Below are 19306 nucleotides of genomic sequence, written 5' to 3' on the forward strand. Positions count from 1 at the left end.
TCAGGCCTTCACATGAAGAAGCATCTGCTCATATGGAATCCCCAGAAATCAATTTGGAACCCTGTCCTCTGACATTGTCCACAACTACAGCACCCCCATGAAACCAATGATGTGACCTGACATGATCTAAAGAACCTGATTCACAGGCTCCAAGGACAGTACTTTCTTACTGCCTTTTTCTTGCCCATTGCTGTCTGCCCTTCTTGCTTCTGCTTCACCTGTCACGTTTTGGCGGTTCCAGCTCACTCTCTACAGAAAAATGGAATTCTAGTGGCTGTCCTTCCCTATCAAGATAGATGTGCAGCGTTTCATCCCCTGGTATTTCTCCCCCTGGTCATCGGCGTTGGACTGACGCTTCTATCGTACTTACTTGTACACCTGTTAGACACTTTACACTTCTTTACAGCAGCTTCCCTTTACGCTGCTGAGTTTCTCAAAGACTGACACACAGCAGTCCATGGACTTTGCAGCCAGCTGTCTTGGAACTATACAACGCTATACATGCCCTTCCTGCCTTCAGGCCCTGTCCCCAGAGGCAGGAAACGCCCCCCCCCTCACCTGATAGGCCCTGCCTCCAGAGACAGGAAACACCCTTTGAGGCCAGAAAGACCCCTTTTTGCCCACCAGGCCTCCCCTTGACATCACATTGGCTCTTGCTGTACTCCTACTTGTCCCTTCATGTCTTATTCCAATTCTTTTAAAAACACCTGCACTATAGAGGTTTCTGTTCACCCTACACTGCTATTCCTCTGACAGAAATGGAGTATTTTACAGGCATTGACCCATCTATATATGGCCATTAAGAAAGAGGGAGATGTCGGGAAATTGTGAGCTTGGCAGGGCTTGGACCTGAGGGGTGCGTCTAATCCTGTTAGTCTCTTTCTCTATGGAGAGGTTGAGCAAGGAGGGACAGTATTAACCCAAAAGCTTTCCTATTTTTTTTTTTTATCTTTATGGGATCATGGACCCAGGATAATTATATAGAGTGCAGAAGGTGGAAGGTCTGGCTTTTGTAATTCCTTCTCTGCTGAACATGAACTAAAATTTTTGAGTCCTGAAAAGAATAGTATCGTGTGTGTTATTCTGTAATGTACTGAATAGATACTTGCTAAAATTTCCTGGCATTATCTTTCTCAGTGGCAATATTAATTCTCATTAAAATGAAGAAAGAAAAAAAGTCATGATTATCAGGAGTTCAGCTTTAAAGATTCTATATTCTCTTTTGAAAACTGTCATAGAGCTAGAAGAATGTTCAGGTTACAGTACACCAAAGCCTGGTCTCAAGCCCCTGGCCCCTACCTTCAGGGGAAAAGCTTCATGAGTAGTGAAGCCAGGTCTGTGGGTGTCTCCATCCCTCTCCCCTCCCCCTCTCTTCTCAATTTCTTTCTGTCTCTATCCAAAGTAAATAAATAGATATATAAGTAATAAACATTTAAAAAGTTAAAAATAAAAATTTCATACCAAAATTATAAATACAAACAGATTTCTTTTGATAGCCACAGAATATATCTTTTATCATGTTGAGGATAATAGAAGTTTGCTGATGCTATAAAAAATAGTCTTTGGTGAATGCATTTCCTTTCTCAAATGCATCATTTATATTTTTTATTTGTTTGTTTTCTTTTTAAGGATTATAGTCAGGTTATACTGAACTAGAAGCCAATAACTATGAAGTAGGGAAAGGTAGTGCTGTCACATTTTCTCTTACATTTTAAACTAGGTCTCTGTTTGAGGCTTGTGAAACCCAAGATAGCATTATTAAAAAGCCATACCATCAAACATTGTTAAAAAACACTACACTACTATTTTTATGACTATAGGTTATGATTCCCATAGCTGTAAAAAATGACTACCAAACTAGCCTTTTCATTTTATGTGTAACTTGTAAGCAGCCATTGACTGAAGTAGTAAAAATAAGTATGTTTCTCCTCCAGCAGGTGGTAAAAGTGGATAAAGCTTTGAACTTTCAAGTATGAGGTGCCAGGATTTGATCCTCACAGCACATGTGCTAGAGTGATGCTCTGGTTTTGCTTCTCTATTTCTCACATTACTAAAGATAAATTAAACAAATGGATAAATATATCACATTTACCGCTTACATGTTTTTGTTTTAATGCAAAACTATTTTAAAATTATTTTAGTTATAACTGACTGACTAAGTTATCATTTACTGTCTAGAGAACTAAAATTACCATCAAACATTCTTGGTTTGTTTTCTCTGAAAAACGTTGTGTTCTGTGCTATATAAATTTGCAACATTAGATCCAGACTGTAATTATATAGTCAGCTCTCTACAAAAATGAGAGTCCTGGAAAATAGCAAGTAAATGAAATCCACAAATAATCCCAAACCTGTTTTGTGGAAAACCTTTTTGCATAGAAGTACCAACAAGCAGAATTGGTAGAGCTGAGTGTCCACTTCTTGTTGGAGGTTATAATAAACAGAAGAGGCAATCAGAAAGAAGTAGAAAAGCAAATATAGTTTTAATCAGTACTGAAACTCAGTGACTGTAAAATGTGAGCAAAGTTAATTTACCATCAAATCAAGGGATTTCAAGCCAACCACAATAAAAGAAAGCACAAAAGCACTAGCAGAGACAAGTCATATCTGATCAAGTCACTGCATTTTAGATAAGGCTTCATTTAAACTAGTGTGAATCTTGGTTTATTTTTTCATCTTATTTAACCAGAGCACTGCTCAGTTCTAGCTTATGGTGGTACTGAGAACTAAACCTGGAATACTGGAACCTTAGGCAACCAAAGTCTTTTGCAGAACCTTTATGCTATTTCCCTACCTAAATCAGCCTGAGTCTTATATCCATTTAATATCTAATGCAGTAGGGGACTGGGAAGACAGCATAGTGGTTCTGTAAAAGACTTTCATACCTGAGGCTCCAAGCTCCCAGGTTCAATCACCAGCACCATGATAAGCCAGAGCTGAGCAGTGCTCTGGTCTTTCTTTTCTGTATCTCTCTGATTAAGATTATTATATATATATATAAAATAAATAAGATCTAATGGGGCTGAGGAATTTGTCACTACGTAAGTGTTTCTTTCTTTTTAATGTTTATTTTTATTTATTTATTCCCTTTTGCTGCCCTTGTTATTTTATTGTTGTAGCTATTATTGTTGTTGTTGTTGGATAGGACAGAGAGAAATGGAGAGAGGAGGGGAAGACAGAGAGGAGGAGAGAAAGATAGACACCTGCAGACCTGCTTCACCGCCTGTGAAGCAACTCCTCTGCAGGTGGGGAGCCGGGGTGCGAACCAGGATCCTTATGCCGGTCCTTGTGCTTTGTGCCACCTGCGCTTAACCCGCTGCGCTATAGCCCGACTCCCCCCCGTAAGTGTTTCTTTATCATTTTGAACTGTGGTCAGATTTGTGCAATTTCACCACCCTTGGCTTGACTTTTTCATTAAGAGACTGGACTACCTAAACTATGATTCTATCCAACACCGCACAGCTCATCCCATTTACTCAGTTTACTTACTGTCCGCCCTTATTATCCTTTGGTAATTGCCATGTTTTTTCATAATCTATGAATTTCTTTTATTTCTTATTTTTTTATATTTTTTGTGAATCTGAGGTCTTATGCATTCACAGTCTCACTGCTCCTGAGGACAACATTTCCATTAACTTACAGAGAGAAGGAGTGGGGTGGGAGGAATGGAGCACCTGACTGAGCACACAGATTGCTATGTGCAAGGACCTGGGTTCAAACCTTCACTTCCCACCTGCAAGGTATATAAACAGTGAAATAAATCTCCTGGTGTCTCTCTTTTTATCTTTTTCGTCTTCCTCACAACTCCCCCGCCCCTCTCAGTGTCTCTCTGTATTATCAAATAAAAATAGAAAGAAAGGAAGAAAGGGGTTAGAGAGAGAGGGAGGGAGGAAGGGAGAGAGAGAGAGAGAGAGAGAGAGAGAGAGGAAGGGAGGGAAGGAAGGTGAAAGGAAAAAAAAGAAAAATGGAGGGGGTCAGGCGGTGGCGCAGTGGGTTAAGCGCATGTGGCGCAAAGCGCAGGGACCGGCCTAAGGATCCCGGTTCGAGCCCCCGGCTCCCCACCTGCAGGGGAGTCGCTTCACAGGCGGTGAAGCAGGTTGCAGGTGTCTATCTTTCTCTCCCCTTCTCTGTCTTCCCCTCCTCTCTCCATTTCTCTCTGTCCTATCCAACAATGAATTGCGTCAACAAGGGCAATAATAATAACCACAACGAAGCTACAACAAGGGCAACAAAAGGGGGGAAAAAAATGGCCTCCAGGAGCGGTGGATTCATGGTGCAGGCACCGAGCCCAGCAATAACCCTGGAGGAGGAAAAAAAAAAGAAAAAGAAAAATGGAGCCATTAATTCATAGTGTTGGCACCAAGCCCCAGCAGTAACTCTGTTGACAATATCAAACAAACAAAAAAGATATATAGAGGAGAGACAGCAAACTACTGAAGGTTACCCTATGCCACTATGGTATGCCCACGTAATGCCAGACATCAAAGGTAGACTGTGTTTATGACAAGGTATGTGACCTACCTAGTAAGCTATCTCTCTGGTGTGGGCTAAATGTTTACACTATAGGTTTTGCCTGTGAAAAATTAAGAACTTTACTTAGACTGGCAGTGCTGCCCCCCCCCTTTTTTTACCTTCTTGATTTCTGCATTTTTGATTATCCAAGAAAAAAACAATATAATGATAAAACATATTCTTTCTGTATCTTAACACAGTCAAAGATGAATACTGCTACTGTATGGGAGTTGCAATTTTAGTCAATGGGAATACAGAATTAATTGTCCCAATCAAAAAATTCCAACTCTCCAATATATAAAATGATTTAATAAATTATCAGTAAAGTAAAACCCTAGAGTCATTTATTAATTTTTGAGAAAAAATTCAAGACTCAAATTCAGTTTAGGTGTCTTTCAAAAATTTTGTAAAAAATTTTTTGTGTCATTACTGCTAAATCAATTTAGGCTTCTTAAGCATAGTAGCATCATAGATATTAGTGAGAGATACAGAGGTCATGAGTACAACCAATGGTCAGAAGTTGATTCCATAAAAAGCACAGTTAGATTATAGAATTGAAGTCATGCCCAGGATGCTGCTGAATGAATTATGTGTATAACTCAGAGCGATGCTTTGACTGTCCTCATGGAGACAAAGTTCACCCTTTCTATACTTCTGAAGGCTGGACACCAACGGTTATTAAAGATACTTTGTCATGGTTACAACATCTGTCTGGAAAAGTTGTACAAGTGATGTTTGATTACATTGATTAAGTTAAAATCTGCTCAAAGTTGAAAAGTGCGCTTCAAAGGGCTCTGTTCAGAAAGTCATTTTATCTTGACAGACCTTCGTTCTCTAAAACATATGTGCCGACTAAAGATCCTGAAGTATATGGGACGTTTGCATTTGCCATGTCCTGTTTCCATGTCATTTCTTCCACTATCCGATTTTCTAAAAGCATATGTCCTATATAAAAAATATGACCTTTATGAACAAGGAAATTTCACAGGCACTTCATAATAAAATTATTCTGATTTAAAGAGGTAAAAAAAGAAAGAATTCTCCCTCTTAAATCAAAATGCAGATAGATGTTCTGACATCAGTTGAATCTCAATATTTTTGAGTTATAGTTTCTTCATTCATAAACCTGCCCCACAAGTTTGTTTGGAAAATTAATGAGTTATATATTCTAAATAACCTGAAATGACTACATAGCCTATATGTTAAATTCTGCAAAACTATAATGAATAAGCCAGTATTTCTTTCTTCAAGTTTTTTATGATATAGGAAATGAATTAAAATCAGTGTGTAAAAACTAAACCTAAAATGTAGTATGAAAAAAAAGACTGTTACAAACTTATAAAACTGAATTGGAGTTGCTGAACATAAATGTCCAGGAGAGAAACATATTGTCAGGATTATAAAATCGAAGTTGCCATAGCGTTCTGTAGGATGGAGTTCTATTCAAAAAGGTATACTGTCTCTAATGACAAGTTGATCAGAAGATCCTTGGTCAGTTTCCAGACTGGATACTTATTATCTATATTTTTTAGAGCATACTATTTAAACTAAATAGTGAGAACAACATTAACTTTTTAGGTTACCTGGAACTTTTAGGAAGATTTATCCATCATATATGTCTATGTGCCCAGTAAACATTCCACTATGAAGGTCCTGGAAGGAGAGATGGGAGAGTTATTTTTTTAATATCCCTGTGTGTTTGAGGGGCCTACTGACTGTGTGATAGCTGTCCAAGTGCAAACTTGTTCCTGATACAGAATAAGGGGCCTTATGAGACACTTTTGAACTCGTTCCCATTCTGTGCTCATCTCTGCCACTCTTTCAGCTCTCTTAGAATGAGAATATTTGCTTGCCAGATTTATCTTCCCAATGTGAGCTATTCCAGAAAGACAAAAGATACACTTTACATGTTTGTGTTGTCCACACACATAACAGTATGAGATTATGCATAACACACTCATTTGGTTTTTAGTTATTAACTCAATGAATAAAAAACATTAACAAAAAAGTAGGAGACAGAGAAGCAATGGCTTCTTGTTTAGGGAAATTATTTACATGGCTTAAATGCATTGTTTAGTGCCAGCTGGGTCCATGCTCCCAAAGGGATAGAAAATGGGAAAGCTATTGGGGAGGGGATGGGATATGGAGATTGGGTGGTGGGAATTGTGTGGAGTTGTACCCCCCCATCCTATGATTTTGTTAATGTCTCCTTTCTTAAATAAATAAATTAATTAAAAAAATAATAATAACTTCTTGACATTTGGACCATTTAGCTTGGTAAACACAATCTCTACCATTCAGTGACCCTCTGTGTTCCTTGGAGGACAGGTACAAATTAATTTCAATTATATAATTTATATTAGAAATTATTTATAATAGTACATTTGATTTTGAAGTGAGGACACAGATAACTCTGACACAGTCTGCAAAGTTACTCCAGCAGTAATGATGACAGGCCCTAGAGACCCCTTCAAGCCAGAAAATGTTTGCTCCCTAGTGAGGATTTGTCTCTGGAGGTACAAAATATAGCATTCCACCTGACTGTAACTCCAGTCAATGATGTGGAATTGGACCATGGGAGTTGTTTGTGTTCTTAAATGGGCACAAAATGGAGCAGATTTGAAGAGTGTGTCATGTTTTCTATGAAGTAGGACCCTGGAGTATAGCCCTGAGGTATTTTACACAGCTGAAACGTGTAAATGTATCAACAAGCCTCCCTGGTAATCCGTTGACACATGCCACCCTGCATTGCACACCTGCTCATCCTTTTTGGTATTACCAAAAATAAACACACTAAGGGACAGGAAATGATTTTTTTTATTCCTTCCTGATCTACTTTCCCAGATATAGCTGAATGAAGAACTTCTATACTGTGTCTCTAAAGTCGGGAGGAAAGTCCTATGAACATATCTTTATCTATATTCTTATATATGCATCTTGATTTTTTTCTATTTTAAAATCCACATAAATTGAAATATATCTGCATTTGTAGCCTGTGAACATTTTGCCTAGAGTATATCCAAAATATCGCATACACCATTAAATCTTAATCTGGCCAAAAACAAATATTTAAACTTTTTTTTAAAATGAAGATGTAATTTCTGATGAGACTAATCAGTAAATTATACTATACTACTACTTTCAGATTCCTTTCCAGTGTCATCTTTTAGGATGTTTCCTTTTAACTTGGTTTAATAATATAATCCTTATTCAGAAATGAGTTTCTGTGAAAAGGAAAAATCAATAATTACTTCTGTCACTATTTGTTTAATGAATCCATGGAAAGACTTCATTAAATTATAAATGCCTTGTTACTGATACTCTCATAATAGATTTTTGAAATTATGGTGTGAGTCAGCTATTTCAAGGAAGATTCAATGCTGAAAGATCAGTCTATGCCCAGTGAAATTACTGGTTGGTTTTGCTAATGAAATATTTATGAGACTTTGTCAGGGACATTGCATTTAATTCCAGAGAATAAAAATTTGCAATGAATTCCTTTAAATTGCAATTATTCCTTGACAAGAAAGTATAGCAAGTTTTATTGTCTGCATAACTGAAATGACTTGCTGTCCTGTCAACATGGGAGTGGTGTTTGTTGAGAACATAGGCAACTTCTGAATAGAATCATACCTACTGTTCCTATAAAATACTTTTATTATTTTTTAATATGATTATTTATTTTATAGCATAAGGGACCCACTCACTATCATTTATGCTTACATTGTTTCTACTCCATGAATATTATTTTGGGCAAGATTATGTCTGAACTAGGCTAGCATCTGTTCTTTGAGCCTACATTATGGTCTTAACTAACCCTGGCGTTTGAATCCATGAGATAGTAAAGATGAGAAATGTTGAAGTCTAAATCAACATATCGAAGAAAGGTATGCATCATTTAAAATCCAAAAGCTCTGCAAGTATCCACCAGTCCACATTAGTGCTTATTTCTTTACTGTTTTGTAAAGTGCCAATTTCCATGAAATCTGAGTCTATCTGTAACCTGTAAAGTAGGCATTTCACATTTCATATAGTAGAAAAGTGGAGGGGTAATGTAAAAGGATTTTTCTTTCAGCGTTTATTACATTTTGTGTCTTTAGCATTATAGTGCTTCTATTCACAGAACTTGTGATTGTCCTTAATGATTAAATGTCCTTGGTGCTTAAAACTCTGATAAGAATATATTCATGTAGCTTTACTATCAGAACATGTAGGAATCTTTTTGAGAATTTATACTTTTTCCTGGAACCAACAATGTGTCTATAATAGAGGAGACATTAAAATTGTAGGCAATTCTAGAACAGTAAGTGTTTTCTTGTACTCGTTATGTTTGTCATAGTTGGGCCCTACAATGCAGTAAGAATTTAAACTTTTCCTCTGGAAAGTCTCAATACTACTTTGGCCACTCTTAGCTTAAAAAAAAAGGAAAGGAATGGGAAAACCCAAAAGTCATATGTTTGGTTTCAGGCATGAGAAATCATTTTAGTTTGCTTCTTTGTCTTAATAAGTATAACTTAGCCCAGTAAAAGTCACCTTTAACTGCCATCCACACTGAGTGTGTGTATTTGAGCTTGGGGTGGGGGGTAGTGGTAGGAGGCTCGGGTTGTTACTCCTCTTGCTTTTATGATATTCACTTCTCTTTCTCTTCCCTGACTCTTTCAGGGATTGAAACAGAAAGAAGAGCAGATGAGAAGAAAACACTATTTTAGTTGGCTAATAATAGTAGCATGGTTAGTGTTTGCATATTTGCTTCAAACTGACTTGGAGCAGATGACCTTGCCAGTGTGTCTTGCAACCTCACCTCCCCAGACCTCTACCCCACTAGGGAAAGATAGAAATAGACTGGGGGTATGAATCAATCTGCCAAAACTCATATCCAGCATAGAAATAATTACAGAAGCCAGAACTCCCACCTTCTGCACCCCATAAATAATTTTGGTCCATATTCCCAGAGGGATAAAGCATAGGGAAGCTTTCAATGGAGGGGATGGGACACGGATTTCTGGTGGTGAGAACTATGTGGAACTGTTATCTTATAATCTTGTTAATCATTATTAAATCACTTAAAAAGGGGGGGGGGAATTGGCTGGTAACACAACAGGTTAAGCGCATGTTGTGTGAAGTGCAAGGACCAGAGTAATGATCCTGGACTCCCCACCGGCAGGGGAGCTGCTTCATAGGTAGTGAAGCAGGTATGCAGGTGTTTATCTTTCTCTCCCCCTCTCTGTCTTCCCCTCTTCTCTCCATTTCTCTCTGTCCTATCCAATGGCGACGACATCAATAATAACAATAACTATAGCAGTGAAAATGACAACAAGGGCAACAAAAGGGAATAAATATATATATATTTTTTAAAAGGATGCTGAAAAAAAAATTGACCCCAAGAGGCAATTCTTTGTGTGTATGTGTTGGAGGGCGGTTATGGATTCTTTATTACTCTTAAGCACATAATCAATTTTTTTTCCTTAACCTGCAACTTTCTTAATGCACTTCCTTCTGTTAGCCATTTTGGATATCAGCCCAAACTCCAGAATCTTTCTGTTGAGTTACCTTCATCATTCATCACCCCTTTCTCTTAGTGAATCTTGACCAGGATACATCACTTGTACCACTTTCTCTCTAACCTCTGACACACAGATAATGCTCATGTCTCTAGTTCTAACAAACTAACCTGCACAAGTAGTGTGCTAATAATGCCTTCATCCTGAAATCAAAGTCAGAGTTGCTTCCTATGAGAGTTCTCAGGCAAGAGAGTCCAGTTCTACTTTTCTGACTACCCCTGTCATGAGTTCCAGGAGACAGGTATCAAACTTTCTGAGATGTTTCACTGATATTCCTTCCCTCTGCACTTGAGATAGGGTTAAAGCAAACTTCAACTTTGGAGATAACATGTAAATCACTTCACATCACATCCCAACTCTTTTCAAAACTTCTCTTTCTATACTTATCAATCGCCTATTGAAATTTCTGGGTTCATTCTTGGGTAATTAATTATTGAATAATTTGGGAATCCCAGAAGCAATTTTCGGTGTTCAACTTTGCAAGGCTGGCTTGGACAACTTTGTACCAGGTTTTGTAAAATGTGCTGTAATAGCTTTTTTCACTCACTGTCATCTATAGATTGCAGAAATGAAAATGAGCCAAAAAGAATTTATTTTAGCATGTTATTGCATACTCCTTCATTTCAGCTGCTTATTGTCCTCTATAAAATAATTTAAAGGACACACTGATTGATACAAATTTATAACTTGCAAAACACAATATGAGGTCCTGTGGTGTACTTATTTTAGCAGGAAAGATAAATTAAGTATCCAACAGCTAGATTTAACAAATCTTCTAACTGCAACTAGAGGATAACCCAATATTTCTATGAGCCAGTATAGTTAATGATTACAAGTATAAATATCCAGAGTTAGACTACCTGAATTTCAATTGCAGCTTTTCTTTTTCTAGCTACATAACCTTAGCCATTTATTTAGTCAATGTGTGCTTTAGTTTCTGGGTCTGTAAAATGGAGATTAACTAATCTGTTTTTCCTGAGGCTGTCATTAAATATATCAGGGTTAGTGTTTGTAATGTACTTAGAAGACTACAAAGTTATTAAAGATAACTTATTTATGAAGTCTCTTAAATGATTACCCTGAAATTGCTTCTTGTACTGAAAATAAATGAATATACATTCTACAAAATGAAAAGTTAATCAAGTTTCTCATGAGACATGTGATAGTAAAAAAATGTATAAAAATAAAAAAGTATAAAAATAAAATGTATAAAAATAATAGCCTTGGATAAAAGTTTAGTTTTCGGGGGGCCAGGTGGTGGCAAATCTGGTTGAGCACACACATTACAGTGCTCAGGAACCTGGGTTCAAGCCCCCAGTCCCCACTTGCAGGGGGAAAGCTTCAAGAATGGTGAAGCAGGGCTTCAGGTGTCTCTCAGCCACTCTCCCTCTCTCTATCTTCCCCTCATCTCTCAGTCTCTCTCTGTCTCTCTATCTAATAATAAATAAATTAAAATATTTTTTATTAAAAACTTCCCAGTTAGAGCCCCTGGCTCCCCACCTGCAGGGGAGTCACTTCACAGGTAGTGAAGCAGGTCTGCAAATGTCTTTCTCTCCCCCTCTCTGTCTTCCTCTCCTCTGTCCATTTCTCTCTGTCCTATCTAACAACGACGACATCAGTAACAACAACAATAACTACAACAACAATAAAAAACAACAAGGGCAACAAAAGGGAAAATAAATATAAAAAATTAAAAAATTTAAAATGTTTAGTTTCTGGGAAGTGGTAGATAGCATAATGGTTATGCAAAGAGACTCTCATTCCTGAGGCTCTAAAATTCCAGGTTCAATCACCTGCACCACCATAAACCAGAGCTGCTCAGTGCCCTGGTTAAAAAGAAAAAATAAGTTTTCATTGAAATTCTACTGTCTATTTAGTATCTGAATCATTCTAAAAATAAACAGACAAATCTGAAATTCACTACATTGTTGCATATTTAAAAATTAGGATCTTGAGAAATATAATTGAAAATAAAATTAAGTCCAGGGGACAACAGTATGCTGAAAACCCTATGCCCTTAAAATTGTCCTACTCACTTTGATTCTACATTTCCTAATAACCCATCAGAAAAGAAAAAAAATTAAATCACATGATTTAGCATGTCTAAAACAAATCAAACCAATCAAGCATCATACTAATTTATTATAAGAAAGGAGTTCCTTTATGGGCAATAAGAAGAATAAGGTAAAGGAAAAATAGAAGCCTTTAGGCTACCTCCATTGAAGGGGCAGTAAAGCAGTGTCCTGGATGGCATCTTCTATTAGTTTCTTTTAAGTATAACACAGTTTTATATGGAAATTTTTTATGATTAGTGTGTGTGTGTGTGTTGTTTATGTGTATGAATAATGACTAAAAATCCATGCTTGTTAAGTGCTCATCTCAATGCCTATATCCTCTGCAGTGATTTTCTATAATGGCAGACTTTGTTAGTTGGCTCTAAATAAAGTTCATTGCTCTGATTTTATTAGTGATTAATAAATTAGTGATCAGAATCCCAAGCTTCATTTTTCTTGTGAAGTAGAATGGATTAAAGAGGTGATGTTAAAAGACATGAAAGGATATCCTTTCACACTAGCAACTGTATGGTTTGTTTACTACAGCCTCTGGGAAGAAAGAGGCTCAATTCCTTTGCATGTCTTTTGGCATAACAATTATCCATGAAAGAGATGCATGCTCTTACTACATGAAATTTTCAGAAGATTGGAGGAAAGCAGCTGTTGTTTGAAGCATGATGATGTATACTACCTTGTATATAATTCTTACTGAACGCTGACCCATGTAACTCAGTATCATTACTTTTGTCCTCTCCTCCCTTCCAGCATCAAGGAAGAATTGGAGTTAAATTTAATGTTGGGACAGATGACATCGCTATTGAAGAGTCCAATGCAATCATTAATGATGGGAAATACCATGTAGTTCGTTTCACGAGAAGTGGTGGAAATGCCACATTACAGGTGGACAGCTGGCCTGTGATTGAGCGCTATCCTGCAGGTAAGCCATTGATTGGGTATCTGGGAAAAATTATTTTTATGAAAAGCAAAGCAGTATTCTATGTCCGTTTCACCAAATTGTGAGTTTTCTGAGAAACCATCAAGAATTTATTAGACTTTTAGAGTCGTGTGAATGTAATGCTATCCTAAATTGTTCTTGATACAATATGTACAAATGGCATTTTTATAGGAGAACTTGAAGGCACACATTATATTGTTTGCAAAATTCAGGACATCAGTGAAAAATTCAGGACAACCAGAAAAATGCATACATAAAAAAGGCACAACATGTCAAATCTCTTTTTACTGGTTTCTTGCATCTGAACAAAGGAAAGGCTTTATCAAAAGTAACAATGTTAATTTTTTTTGTATTTAAAATCTTTATTGAATCTTTGTTTTACTAAAGACAGACCTGCATACAGTATAAGCCACTCTTGCACGCACCAGCCAGGGAAACCACCTCATCACAAGAACGAGCCAGAGGGGAGGCTACTCTGATGCAGCCTGGAAAGCCGCTGCCAAGCCTGGACGCTCTACCCCTGCAGGAACAACGTTAAATTTTTTAAAAACTAAGGAAGGAATATTATAGCAGTTTTCTCTGAAAAAAATAGAACCAGAGGGTTCCTTTGATGGTGGTATCTAGCTAAAATTCATGAAAGACACAGGAGGGCCTTGGGAGAAACAGACACAGGAAAGGAACTGTATGTAGTGTCATAAATCAGCAGCTATGTGAGCATATAAATGAGGAAGGTTTTTTGGTTGTTTTTTTTCTTTTTTTTTTTTTAATCCCAATCATATTACCATGGGATTTCACAAGGAATCTATGACACTTATATTTCTCACTTTAAGTCTACAAAAATGAATGTCAAGCTATTGAAAAAGTAAAAATTGTCTTGTTCATTACTAATGAGTTTTATCTGTAAAACAGGAGACTAGAAACTTAACACTGGTGTTACATGAGGTTCTGTGTATACTTAGCTTTTAAAAATTTGTTAATTTTAAAGTAAAATACAGTGAAAGTATAAATATATTTCCCTGAAAAATCTTTTAGTACACAAGATAGTGATTTATCTCTGCTTCCACTTCAGATACAACTGTTTTATTTTCTACAGCAGGTGATTTCTAAATAGCATAGCTGAAGGAAAGATGATATTAAAAGAAAACTTAATTTACACAATAGAAATGGTTACTAAAATGTATCTATAAACACCTCTATTTTAAGGATTTGTTTCTTAAAAGAGATGATTTGAGGAAAGAACTCATTAAACAAAGATCAATTTTTCTTCTGTTTTTATCCACAGCTGTGGGAGGAAACTTCTGTGATATACCTCTAGACTCTAGTTTATAAAATTCTACATTGTTCAACTTCATTTCAAACCTATTCTGTAACATACTGTGCTACAAATATTTGTTGAATTAAACATAGTAAACAGCACTGCCCCAACTGTAGAGCACACATCTTGTCATGCTAGAAATACTAGACCTGGATTTAAGCCATGGCACCACATATAAGCACCATGGATAGTTCCATGATAGTGCAATGGTGGTGTAGTGTCTGTTCCCCCCTCCCCTCCCTCTCCATCTCCCACCTTCTCCTTTCTCTAGAGTAAAATAGTGAGAGAGAAAAAAAATAGCCTTGTGACAAAATTCAGATAAAAGACATTAATGATGTATCCAGTGTCAGTTGTAGTGCTGACAGATAGTATCCATGCAATAAATACTTGGTGGATGAGGTCCTGGAAATTATCATGATTTTACATTATGATTATGAGAATGTGAGAATGCACATCTTCTGTTGTGATCTATCATAACATGAGGGAATGGAAGACCTAGAATATGCATGGAGTGTTAGAGATTTCTTCTAATCCCTTATTACCTTTATTTCAGTCCTTGTAGAATTATAGTATTTAAAAAAAAATTTACTTACTTTCTGGGTAGGTACAGAGAGAAATTGACAAGGGGAGAGATAGAAAGAGAGATAACTGCCACACTGCCTCACCATTCTTAAAGCTTCCTCCCGCCTGTAGGTGAGGGCAGGGACTTGAACCTGGATCCATGTAGATTGGAACATATGCTCTCAACCAGGTGTGCCATCACTTGTCCTAGAATTTTATTTTATTTATTTATTTAATTTATTTACATTTTTTCCCTTTTGTTGCCCTTGTTGTTTATCATCACTGTTGTTATTATTGTTGTTGTTGTTGCTGCCATTGTTTTTGGATCAGACAGAGAGCAATCAAGAGAGGAGGGGAAGACAGAGAGGGAGAGAGAAAAATACCTGCAGACGTGCTTCACGGCTCGTGAAACAAACCCCCTGCAGGTGGGGAGCTCTACCAGGATCCTGATTCTGGTCCGTGCGCTTTCAGCCATGTGTGCTTAACCCGCTATGCCACCACCTGGCTCCAGAATTTTATTTTTTTATAATCACTTTATTTTTATTGGAATTAAAGAAAAGTAAACTGGTGAATCCCCTAAATTATTGAGCAGTCAACTTATTTAGCAGTTACTGCTTTAATGGCATGAAAAGTAAAGTAAGGGGAGTCGGGCTGTAGCACAGCGGGTTAAGCGCAGGTGGCGGAAAGCACAAGCACCGGCATAAGGATCCCGGTTCGAGCCCCGACTCCCCACCTGCAGGGGGTCGCTTCACAAGCGGTGAAGCAGGTCTGCAGGTGTCTATCTTTCTCTCCCCCTCACTGTCTTCCCCTCCTCTCTCCATTTCTCTCTGTCCTATCCAACAACAACGGCAGCAATGATAACTACAACAATAAAACAACAAGGGCAACAAAAGGGAATAAATAAATAAATAAAATAAAACACTGGGGAGGTGACTGTAAAAAAAGAAGTTAAAAAAATTCTTTAAAAAAAATAGAAAAGTAAGGTAAGATCAGTAAAGAGTGGACCTGGTTGAGTGCACATGTTACAGTGCACAAGGACACAGATTCGAGCCCCTGGTCCCCACCTGCCGGGGGAAAGCTTTACAAGTGGTGAGTGGTGAAGCAGGTTTGCAGGTCAATTTCTCTCTCTCTCTCTCTCTCTCTCTCTCTCTCTCTCTTTCCGTTCTTCCCTCCCTCTTCCTCTTCTCAATAATGAAGACAATATTTTTTTTTTAAAAAAAAGGAGTGGACCTGTACATGTAAAATGATAAATTGTTCCTATTACAATGTCACAGTTACCTCTGGAAGCCTTGTTTTGTTTCACCAGTAATTATTTTAAATTATCGTAAGTTAGTAATTTGTGTATTTCTCAGACTTCCGAAAATGGCATCTTTAAGACCTTTTTTGCTAGAGAATGTCATTGGTGGCCTATGAAGAAAGACAGAAGGAAACTCAGTTCTCAAACTAGTTTGGGAAGTTCTGGGTTACACTAAGTTTAGATATCTTGATTTTATTTTATTATGTCAATACTCACAGCACCACTCATAGAGGAAAAAGTATTACTTTTTCCAAGCATAGATAATAAGCAAACAGCGTTTCTAGTGCGTTGATGCATTCATGGAAATATTTTGCATTAAAAATCCTTATTAGTTTCATATAATTTAGTTGATTAACCATTCTTTCATGATTGCTGATACTATTGCTCTGCATTAGACATAGATCAAAAAATATATGGTCCCTTTTGTGTGGCATGCTAATATGCAATTTGAATACTAGTAACTGAGATTTGGACAGAATTAATGCAGTCATCAAATACTTTTAAAAGCAATATTTGTTTCATACATATATTGTCGTGGTTATCAACTAAATTGATGATCATAATAAGTAACACAGTATAAGATGTATGTAAAAATTTGAAGTTAGCAGCAAATCTTTAGAAGTAATTATTTTAGGTACAATGTACTGTGTTTAATCAAAGAACTGTCTAAGGGCATTTAAACATGTTCTTTGGCCAATAAGTATTATTTCTAATATTAATAAAACAAAAATGCTTAGAGTTGCAGTTATTATGAAGGGTACAAAGAAGGGTAAAACAGAGACTCTACCCTTAAGGAAATCTGAGCAAATGTGATGAATTTTGATACATACATATAAAAAGTTAATAACCAGTGTGCAAAGAACTCAGGAGAGTAGTCATTGTTGTCAAGTATTTTATTAATCATCTGTTCTGTGGGCATTTCAGCATGATGTAGTAGTAGGAAATAAGCCATGAAACCCCCAAATTTCCATCTCTTTTAAAGCTTCATTTACAATAATACAATAAAAACTGAATAAAAAGTTAAAGTACAGGTTATATCAATAAAAGTTTTGGAGCAAAGTGATTTTGTGTATGAGCTCAATAGAAATGCCCAATATTTTTAATATTGGTCTGTAGTTGAATATTTTTTATTTTAAACATCCTATTATTATTCGTTAGAAAATAGCTTGGCTAATGCTTTTATGACCAAATACTATAATCAAAGAAGCAGGAACCAACACACTTCATTTTGTTCCTTTTAAAGTGCCTGTACTGCAAAATATAAGTAATAAATGTTAAAATTAGCAATTAAGTACAGCACTTAACCTTCCATTATAGGACTCTGTGGTAAGTGCTTTTCTATGAAGCAATTCATCTGATAACAACACTGTACCTTTAATGAAAAGCACCTAACGATTGACCAGTGATATTACCCTGTAATTGTCTAGAAGGCTTGCACAGAGAAACTAATCTGTAGAGATAAATTTTATGCTCTTTTGTAGTGTGTGAAATATTTATACAACTCAACAACTTACATTTTAGAATAAATATTGAATTTTTGAACAGCAAATCCAGTTTCCATTATTTTCTGTGCATGGAGCCATGCATAGGACTATTTTGCAAATTACTGAAATGGGAGAAAGCCATTTCTTGGTACTAATCAGTTAAAGCTCCAGAATTTAATGCATCATTAATCTCTGATTTGTCCCTAATTAGAGTTATATAGCAAAATCTTCTCTCTAGGCAAAAATAAATGTTCTCTCCTCACAGTGTTAATCCATGAAGTTTAATACAATTTTACTTGCTCCAACTGATGAATATTCTGGATAAATCAGAATTACCTTTGAAGATAAACTTTTATTCATTTGTCTAGTGTGTCAAACACGATGCTTTCTGTTCTGCACAAAGTCAAACATCTTTTCAGTCCCATCAAGTTAACACATGAAATCAACAAATATTTAAATTATTGCATTGGGGCATTAAACTAAGCATGCATCTGGTTACAAAGACTAGTAAAGAATATTCCATCATAAAGACAGGTTATAAAGTAAAAATGATCATGTCGTATTTAAATAATAACTCAATATAACACTCTAGAAAAGGAAACTAGATTTCAAGAAAGACATTGTTTTACATTGAGTGCTTTGAGTGGCCAAATAAACGTTGATTTGCATTCTGAAATTTTGGATTTTTATAAGTTTGTCATTGATTAAAGTGGTATTGACAGGGACAGATTGAATTGGGTTAAATTTCATTTCAACTTCTTTATATTTCAAACAATAAAAAGTTAGCAAGACTAATTGATTTGATCAGTATTACTGTGTTACTTATTGAAAGAGTCTACTTTAGGCTTAGGGAATTTTGTCTACTGGCTTTGTGTAATCTTCCTTTTACTTTACTGTCTGGTTGACAAAATCCAAAATGAATAGTGATCAACAAAAGATCTTACAAAAACCATAGTTATTTGATCACTCAATTTTTTGAGTCAATAATTTCATTAGTAGTCACTAATTTTTTTTTTTTTTTGCTCAGCTCTAAAACAGTTTTCAAACTGAGTAAACCATTATGAATCTTTTCCTGTTAACCTGCCTTGTTCAACCTTCTGTTTGACATTTCAAATTTTATGTTTGTATCTCTGCAATGTCACTTGAAACTTAGTTTCTCTCATTATCCAGAAGAGAAATGGATTGCTAATGCATTTAGGTAGTGGGATCCTTAAGAATTATTTAGGAAAATGCAAGAGAGGTAGGTAGCTTATTGGGCAGGAAACATGTTTTGCCCCGTGTATGACTCAGAACAGAGCCACAGCACCATATGAGGTGTGCTGTAATACAGGGGAAGCTCAGGTGCTGTGGTACCTCTAGTTATTTCTCTTGTTTCGTTCCCCAAGTGGAACAAATAGATACAGCAACAGGGACATTACATGTATATGGGACCACAGCATTGGGGGGAAAAAACAACAACAAAAGTACTGTTTAGGGTAAAATAATTTAATGGAAGGAGTCCGCCCTTTCACTTGATGAAACAGTTAATAAAGATGTTAGAAATGTTTGACTATATTTTGTTTGCTTC

General features: G+C 36.4%; 1 protein-coding gene across 38 annotated transcripts in view; it reads left to right on the forward strand.

Moving 5' to 3' along the window:
* NRXN1 (neurexin 1) overlaps positions 1-19306 on the forward strand; it is a 1383669-nt gene that overhangs the window by 1141067 nt on the left and 223296 nt on the right. For all 38 annotated transcript variants that reach the window (XM_060187660.1, XM_060187677.1, XM_060187662.1 and 35 more), the window contains one exon: positions 12893-13064. In XM_060187660.1, coding sequence (XP_060043643.1) covers positions 12893-13064 — 172 coding nt within the window. The remainder of the gene's footprint in view (positions 1-12892; positions 13065-19306) is intronic.

Source organism: Erinaceus europaeus, chromosome 3 (genome assembly GCF_950295315.1).
Source record: "Erinaceus europaeus chromosome 3, mEriEur2.1, whole genome shotgun sequence".
Classification (NCBI taxonomy): Eukaryota; Metazoa; Chordata; class Mammalia; order Eulipotyphla; family Erinaceidae; genus Erinaceus; species Erinaceus europaeus.